General features: G+C 39.7%; 1 protein-coding gene across 1 annotated transcript; it reads right to left on the reverse strand.

Moving 5' to 3' along the window:
* Nucleotides 1-2,667: 2,667 nt before the first annotated feature.
* On the reverse strand, nt 2,668-4,000 carry LOC147437977 (uncharacterized). Its single transcript, XM_086487363.1, has 2 exons — nt 3,748-4,000; nt 2,668-3,619 (listed from the first exon to the last, which is right to left on the reverse strand). Exons 1-2 carry the CDS (start codon nt 3,889-3,891, stop codon nt 3,026-3,028), a joined length of 738 nt encoding a protein of 245 aa, XP_086343489.1. The 5' UTR covers nt 3,892-4,000; the 3' UTR covers nt 2,668-3,025.
* Between the last annotated feature and the right edge of the window lie 5,348 nt (nt 4,001-9,348).

The raw sequence follows: 9,348 nt of genomic DNA on the forward strand, positions 1-9,348 counted from the left end.
CAGCATGGGCCTTTTCGCCCACTCTTTTAGGCTTGGTTAAACTTGGCTTAAGCTTTAAGCATTTTAAATAAAGAGTTCATCCAGTAGCCCATTCACTTCCTAATGATTGTGAGAGAATATTCTATTTTATGAAAGCTCAAAAGAGAGCAAGAGTTCATGCTTGGAGATCCCTTTCTAGCATTAGGAACCTCGTCATGCGTATCTGGATACATCAATTCCCAGGCAAAGCCCTCCTCATTTGGCTCCCAAGAAACATCAAAAAAAAATTCCATATTTTGCACATACTCAAAATCTAGTAAAGTCTCATCAAGCATATTCATAAGGTCAACATAAGGCACATCTGCATAAATTAGCTCATGCACAAGACTGTATTACTCGGTACCTTTAGCATCCATAATAGAGAATCCTTCCAAAGCTTTGTACAATAACACATAAGCTCTGGGTTTTTCGCTTCAGAAGAATCTTCTACCCTACAAACTCAAGCTGCAAGATAGACTTCCCACATATAACATGCATATAGATTGCTCTTCAATTTTCTCACCAACCATTATCCAAATATCTATGAACTTCTGTAGCACAAACTTCAACATGCATATTGAAAATAGCATCTACTTTCCTATCCATATCATTGTTATAATGAATGCAATCATATGTACCACCAAAAGATTGCATCTCATTATACACCCCCTTCGAATAGGCATCATCAAGTATGGGATTAGTCTGCCACATTGTGACCTCTACATCACAAAATCTTGCTAAAGGAGTCTGCACCCCCTCTAAATCATCACCTTGCAGATCTTTGAACACATACTCTTGCACATTCAAGCCCTGTAAATCTCATTAGGAAAAATTTGGACTCTCAAAGGGGCCCTATAAGGAGGTTTGACTTTGCCTCTCTTGTCCAAAGTGGGCAATCGTGGTGAAGTACATAAACGCTTTGTCAAAACCCTATCAACCAACATATCATTGAAAAGATCTTAAAAAGTAAGTTCTAAATCCCCAAACTCCGACAAATTTGAAGTTGATTTGTAAAAGTTATGGCCTCCGCACTTTATTGAAGCTGCAATGTGGGGAGAGATTCCATTATAAGACGGAGTTGTCACATCAAAAAATAGAGTCTTCTAGAATATAAAGAATCTGATGGCATACTATGTATCAATGGATAGATCTCGATGAGTACCATCAAATGCTTGATAAATCATAGCAACCACCTAATCAAACCCCAGATAACAAATAGAATCAAGCACATGTGCCATGGTGTGTGCTATTACACCATATACATCCGTGCACAAATTCTTCTTTGCTTTGGGATTTTTGTCTAAAAGGTTTCCCTTTCACTTCAAGCCTAGCCAACTTCAATTTCATTTCACGCAGAGCTTTCTATCATTGAATTGCTAAGAGACTTTGAGTGACGCTATTCTCAAGTCAGGGACAGAACGAGGTACTTTGGATAGTGAAAAGATTGAATTGTTTCTTCAAGCCACGGGACCCAAATAAGCTAGAGCTATTGTTAGAAGACAAGAACAAGGTAGAGTGGAAAGAGGTTGAGAATGTAATTTTATTGCTTGCTAAGAGGCAATGACGCAGAGACAAGATGGTGGTGAATGGTGCTTCTCCTATCTCTAGCATGCTTGAGATCCCAACAAAGCCTGCTATCTTGAGTCCAAGAGGTGATAACTCTATGCTTGACAAGCTTGTTAAGGGCATACGTGAAATGAAATTGAAACCCGCTAGTACAACCAACCTCTCTCTCTCTCTCTCACACACACAAGGCTTCTCTCAGTTTTGGAGTTTGGCCTTCATGTCACAAATTTTGACATGTGACTCCCTTTTTGCCATAGTATGTTAGTTTAGATTCTAAGAAAGTTCATTTCGTAACCCTCTCAAAGTCTCCATGAAGTATTCTTCCTTTAAGACCAATTTGAATTGCTCCCAATCTCTTCCATATGATACCCCTTACGTGCTCTCTAATTTCAAGAACCACAACAAGCTTGAAACTTCCAATCATCTCTGTCTCTAGTACTCGTAACTCCATCTGCTTGCCATAACAACAAAGAGACTTGGTGACATCTTTCCCTTCACAGTGTTTCATTTTATTCACAAAAGATTGAAAGGCTTTAGTTGTTGGCATCTTATTGCTGCATAAACATAGCAATGCTTGAAACATTTTGCATTGTATATTGCTCTTGTTGCTCCATAGCTTTAAAGATTTACATGGAGACCTTTGAAAGAGCTTTTAAACACACCCTATGCTAGAAACTCAAAATTGCATGACTTGTACTCTTGAATGTATGTTATGTATACTAATTTTGATATGATTCTATGCATATGAAAAAAGGACTTGGGAGGGAAATATCAAAATAAACTTTTTGTCTATCAAAAGTTAGACCTAGGTAGGCCAAGAAAGTGGGCCTAACAGTTAAATAAGCACATCAATTATGGTTAGGGCTTTAAGCACGCCCACTAACCCACGTACTCACGTGTAGGTTTGTGAGCACAATCCTATATAGTGAGCTGATGTAAAACATGGTCTACCAAATGCAAACCCCCCCCCCCCCCCCCCCCCCCCCCCCCAACCCCCAAAAAAAAAAAAAAAAAACCTGCGTCGGAGGCTCGATTCGGTCGTCTAATCAGCATCAACAAATAAATTGCTAAGAAATCCATCAATTCCTTAAGTGAGCAGTGATGCTTAATTCAAACTGGGAGGTGTGATACAAAGGGCGTAACCCCGTCTCTGACGATTAGGTGTAGCAGAAAAACAGTACAGAAATCATGGGACCTAGGTCCCCGGCCAATACAGAACATACCTCAATACAGCAAGCCATGGCACAACTAGCTATCGTGTACATCACTAAACTGCAGAGTTACGTATGTACAGTTCCCATGGAAGTATACAGAGGCACGATTGATCTAAAGAAGTCACAGCTGATAAGCCTCACAGAAAAGGCGGTGTTTAAAAACACCATTTTGTGTTTAGGACAGACGCAGAGCCAGAGCGAGATCGAAGATCTATCTGCTCACAAAGTTACGCTGTTTTCGCCCTCTTTGTAGCAGGAGCTTTAGCCTTGGGAGCCACCTTCGCCTTCTTCGGGGCAGGAGCCTTCTTGGGCTTTGGCGCCGCTGGCTTTTTAGCAGCGACTGCCTTCTTGGGCTTCGGCGCAGCTGGCTTCTTAGCCACAGCAGCCCTCTTGGGCTTGGGCGCCGCTGCTTTCTTTACTGCAGCTGGCTTCGCTGCAGGTTTTGCAGGTTTCTTCTCCACTGCAGGTTTTGCCACTTTGGCAGCCGGCTTCGGCTTGGGCTTCGCTGCTGTCTTTGCCTTCGCAGACTTGGGCTTGGGCGACTTTGGCGCAGCTGCCTTTACCGGCTTCTTCACCTTCTTTGCTGCCGCAGGTTTCGCTGCAGCAGGCTTGGCCGGCTTCTTCACTCCCTCAGCTAACTTGAAAGAATGCTTGATCTGAACAAGCTTCTTCTTCTGCACCAATTGCTTCAATTGAACGGACAGCAGCTTCTTAAAGTTCGGCGGAAGGCCGGTTTTGTACTTACCCTCAAGGAACTTGGCAATTGCAGGCTGGCTGGAGCCAGTCCTCTCCTTCAAAGCAGTGATGGCCTCGACGATCATCTGCAACACATTCAAATGCCGAATTGAAATTACAAGGCTAAATTAATACCAGATGAGGAGTAATTCGTACTAATCAGACAGTGGTTACTATAATTCGCTACAGATTAGAAGGGAAATTAAGATCTTACTTCAAAGTATGGAGGATGAGCAGCAGGAGCCTTGGGAGCGCGGGGCTTCTTCTCCTTGGGGGCCTTGGCCTTCTTCGCAGGCTTGTCATCGGCCTTGACCTCCACAGTGGCCTCCTCCACCTTCTCAACATCTTCAGCCGCCATGAAACCTTGATAGAGAAACGTCCGAACGGAGAATTAAGCTATTGAGAGGGAGAATGACGAACTACGATTGCACTCAGACAGACAAATGCACACCCGATGAATGATGATCGCCCTCGACGAGCCTGTCTAGTTTATGAGGCGCCTAAAACGGCCCCCTATTGGTTGATCTCGCCTCCCTCTGGATCGACCCTACTTTTTGATTTAAATGTGCACCGTCCGATACGGATATAATCTAACGTCAATCTCTTTATCTTCTCCAAACCACTCTCATGGTAGCTTCTCTTCCCTTACAACCCCCCTCTCCTCTGCCCCCCATTTTTCAATGTGTCGTTTTGAGTTTTGCTAACTCCATAGCCCCTTCTCCATAGAAGACCTTGTGCTCTTTCTCTCCCCTTCTACTTTTCTTTCATCAAGCAACTCCTTCATTCCCAATTGTGTGTCCACCATGCTACAAAAACACATGTTGATCCCTCGTCTAACTCATCCAATGATGCCACTTTAGAGCTTGTCCATTGCCTCTGTTGCATCAAGAAGATGCAACCCCACCCACACTTGCCATTTTCAGCCAATTATCACCAAATGTGTGTGATTATTACCAACATTTGCTCAAGAAAACAAGCCAACCAAACACACATAGTGGCACATGTTCAAACTTTTAGGTTCTCTGTGCAAAATGGATAGTGGGTTCGATCTCTAATTGCTCTCAGTGAGTCTTTTATTTATGTTAGTTACTATCAAGACCAAGTTCACCATTCAATCTTAGCACTTCTCAAATGAAAGCAATAGCACCAACCAAAAAACTTTCAACAATTGGCACATACACGGCAATGTACCTCCTCTCACTAGTTTGTCTCCCAACCTTCTGTCTTATGAGTTGCTTATAAGTTTGCAAGACAAATTACTACATATTCTACAAAACTATGTATATATCATCCATTACAACAAGCTCATTTAGCACACAAGGGTATATGGGTCGTCACTTGTACATACAGTTTTACATAATGCCTACTTAGGACATTAGGAGGTAGTTGCATCAAGTTTAAATTACTCGTACCACTCCTGAATAATTTCTTGTCATTGAAAGCAAAGTGAAAAAGTGCAGCAAGAGATGACAACAGAAAGCACAAAGAAGATGCAAAGTAAGAAGCAAATGTAGAAGCTCAAGCATGAGCCATACATTGTGGTCTCTCTTGAATATATCAATGTGAAAGCTACAAGAGGTTAAAATCTAGAATGAGAATGTGACCTTTATGCCATGTAGATACTGGAGAAAGGAATAGTGGGAGGAGAGTGGCCCTAATGAGTCCCATATTCAGACTACACTCGTGGAAGTCGACAAATCCCCCCATAAGGGAAGGTGGCAAATCATGCTTTGCAGGAGAGTAGGTCCAAGTTTTTAGGAAGTCTTCTAGTTTCATAGGTGGCAATGCTTTCTTCCAAAAGCAACAAGATTATTTTGTATAAGGAACCGAGCTAAAGAAGTATCCCTTGTATGTAACTTTTCCTCGACAAATAATAGATAAAGCTCTATGACTTGATTTGCGCATGAGATTCCCACAATCTCTAAATTGGAATAGCTTTTGAAACGTCAATTTTATTGTTAATGGATGTGTGGTGACAGTCATAGATCTTCCACAATCCCCTCAGGCCTACATAATCAATAATTATGGTAAATGTGGACCTATTCACAAGATTAACAATCTTTGTAACTATGTTTGGTTGCTTTGTATTCAAGTAGATTATGCATGTTCTTCTCAATATAAACAGTTCTCACATATGGATCATTGTGTCTTGTATAGCTATCAAATGATTTTGAATCGTCACAATTGTGATGTTCCATAATGCTTGCATGTCCATCACTATCCATCCTTGGAAAAGATCATTCCAAAATAAAGGGTATATAAAGGTTAAGATAATGATCTTTCAAAGTATATAGTAAACTTGGCTACATCAACCTAGCAACCTCATAAGAGGAGTAAAGGGTTTTGTTTAGTTTGGACTTATGGATTTAGAGAAAGTTCATTCTAAACCACACTAGCAAAGTTGGTTCTCGAGTACTCAAGTCAAGGAGGTCTCATAGGTTGCTCTTGCATGGCACGCTCATCATATGAGATTACTGCAATAAAAGTTAGACATCCTCAGACATCCTCCATTATCCAAAGTAGATCTACCTAGGAAGAGATCTAACTATCATTGAGTAATTTTAACTTACAAGAGAAATTTTATAACAAGGTGTAGACCTATTTTTCGAAAAATACTTGAGACTCAAGACATGGTAATCAAAAACAATTTTGTAGGTGTCTATTTCAACATTAGTAAAGTTGATGCTCAATTTACTCGAGTCAAGAGGTCTCATACATTGCTCTTAACACTAGGTTGGTAATGGGACACTTTTATGTCCTGTTAAGTGACCATTTTCCTTGAATTATGTCGAGAGTTTCAAAATGGATTTTGAGGTGCTATCTATCTAGAAAGTTGTCTCATGAGCTGAAAAAAACTCGACTTTTTTTTGGAAGATCAATTCCATCTTTAACATTGTCCTTGCACAACATTTCATAACCTAAACTGTGTGAAAAAACGGGTCCTGTTTTTGGCTTTTTTCAACTTTTTACAACTATACCACTCTAGAATTCATGTTTGTGAGGTCTATAATGCTAGAGAACTATCTTTAGTAGTCCTCAACATGTACTGATGCTTCTAGGGAGAAATAAATATTAAAGTTGTAAGTTATAACCAAATTACAAAAATGGTCAAATCCTGTCTTTTAGCCAATTTTAGCTCTTCTATGATTTTTTTGGTGGATTTCATGATATCCAAATGCATTTTTGATTTTCTATGTCGCATATTGTAACATAAAGCTAACATTCCTTGAGTTTTGGGGCACCTAATATCCTATTTTGCATAGTACACAACGATGGTTGATTTTTTCAATCATAGAAGAAAACGAAACATTCTAGTATATCAAGTATAGCTTTTTCAATATTGTTAGTTTCTTGTGACAACTACATGCATTTTGTAGGTAGTAACCATATCTAGTCATAAGGATCAAATTTGGCTAGATATTGAATAGTTTCTATGGGATTCTACAACTCATAATGTTGAACCCAGTTTTTTCATGTTTGCTGTATTTAACACTTCATCTTTGTCCCCAAGATTCCCCTTGGTAAGAGATGTATTATTCTTTTGACATGCTCCATGGCTCCTTATGAACATAAAGGACAATAGGGAACTAAGAAAACATGCATATATTATTTGTATTGAGCGTGGCTATAGAAACTTTGATTATATGTTTGCAGAATGGTAAAAATTCAACTTTTTGGTACCTATTTATTTTGGCAAAACAAAAAATAGTGAGTGAGAAGCAATCATATGTTCTAATCACCAACCCATTGAAGTTAACTAGGGAATTTATCTCAAGTCCTACAAAAATCCTAAATCTTATTTTTATGCAACAAAACATAAGAAATGACTGTTTTGATGAAAATGCACTGGTCCATCAACTTTGGAGGCTTGGTGTGACCAAAAGATGAGAAATATTACAAGTTTCTTATTTTTTCCATGTGTAGTAGGCCTTGAACTATAACCTCATGAAAGGATTTTACAAAATGAGTGGATCTACTATGGTTTTGGAGGTTTTTTTCAAAACCCTGAAAGGACACTTTTATGTCCTGTTAGGTTACCAACCTAGTGTTAAAGGCAAGATCATCACATGAGAAAACTGTAATGAAAATCATCCGTCCTTTCATCCAAAGTAGATCTACCGAGGAAGAGATGGGAGTATCATTGAGTAGTTTTCACTTACAATATAAATTTTTTGGCAATGTGTAAACCTATATTCTAAGGAGTGCCTTAGACTTAAGACGTGGTAATCAAAGATGAATCTGCAAATAACCCTCAACTACAAGATGCTTCATTGAAATCTACTTATACATAGACTAGCTTATTAGTTTCGTAAAAACACTTATTATTGCCTTGGTGTAGTATTGCCTTGAGCTACACCAAGGCCCGACCTGAATAGAATTTGCTGATTCAAAATTTACTATGGAGGTGCATACGATGTGATTGTGATGTTGAGCCGAGATTGAGCCATATATCATTAAATGGAGATAAATTCAATTTTAGATTGATGTTTACATGGTATGGTAAGTTCTCCATGGACCATCCCTTGGGGTTGAGCCATCTACCAGTAAATGAAGATAAATACAATTTAGATTGATGTTATAAAATGACCACCAATGACATGAGCTTAGCATGCAAGAGCAATTTGTTAGACCTCCTTGACATGATTTCTAATGTAGCCATTTTTTTGTGTGGCCTAAGAGGCCTGTGGTTGGGAGAGGAAAGTGTGTAGGTCTCAGTCATGGCTGAAAATGTGAGAGAAGCAAGTTCGGATGTGACAAAAAACTGAGCACTCTAGTAGTGTGTGGTACTTAGACTCTCGAACTTGTAGTGAGCATAATGTGCATAGTCAATTTGACTCTTCTCAATTGCCCCAACGCCCTTTCTCGCATTGAAGGAAATGGGAGCTAAGCCAAATGGCAGCGATAGTGCGTATCATCGATAAGGGGATAGGCTCAAGCATGTAAGTGTGAGTTTCCTCTTTCAGCGAAGAACATGGTTTTGTAGTTGGGGGCAATATAGGTGGTGTAATGTATGAAGCGTGACCCACCGGATTTCTCCCAAGCTGTAATACATTGGCGTTGAAGAAAAGATTCATTCACTTGGGAGTCAATCAAAGCATCATGTAGCAAATGTAATGCATCTCATCTCCCAAACCACTTCTTTATGTCTTGCATCCATCCCATCCTCAAGATCTTGCTTTTATGCGTTTTTTGAACTTTTTTGCTTGCTTCCCATCATGCAATTGTTTTGACGCATCTTTATCATGTACTCCACAACCCTTTCCACGCCCAAAACTTCAATTGGAAGAGATCCCGACTCAAGAAGTAGGAGCATATATGGTGTTTGTGTCTTAACTTGGTGAAAGTTTATAAGAAAATGCTTTTGGACATTCTCAAATTCTTTCCAAGTAGACTTTGAGATGCTCCCGTCCCACACTTCAACTCCATAAAGAAGAACCGGTGTCATTAATGCATCAAAAAGGTACTTCTTGAGAACCCAACACTTGATGTTTCCCGCATTATGTCATAATAATCAATATCTAATTCTCCTAAATGATTTTCTCATATTAAACTGATCATTTAATGTGGGGAAGTGCCAGGGGAGAAAAAGCTAGAATATTGGTTAAGCTAGCAGACCGGCCACAGTAGGGATCCAAAGGAGGGAAAATAGGGATCCAAAGGGGGGGCCATCTGCAAAAGAGCCATGTGCAACAATGGGCTAAAAAGACCCTAAGGTTCAACCCATTAAGACTTCCAAAATGCTAAGGTTCCAAAATTCAAAGGTTGTGTCCAAAGGTCAAACCTAGGGGAAATTGGATGCTTTGTGTGTGACTAA

The sequence above is a fragment of the Adiantum capillus-veneris genome, chromosome 17 (assembly GCF_014529385.1).
Source record: "Adiantum capillus-veneris isolate H3 chromosome 17, ASM1452938v2, whole genome shotgun sequence".
Taxonomy (NCBI): Eukaryota; Viridiplantae; Streptophyta; class Polypodiopsida; order Polypodiales; family Pteridaceae; genus Adiantum; species Adiantum capillus-veneris.

What these genes read in the sequence shown, in the direction of transcription:
- LOC147437977 (XM_086487363.1), bottom strand. Translation starts at nt 3,891, where the DNA reads ATGGCGGCTGAAGATGTTGAGAAGGTGGAGGAGGCCACTGTGGAGGTC. An exon ending in CTCATCCTCCATACTTTGAA is followed by an intron (nt 3,620 to 3,747) that starts GTAAGATCTTAA and finishes AATGTGTTGCAG; the next exon opens with ATGATCGTCGAGGCCATCAC.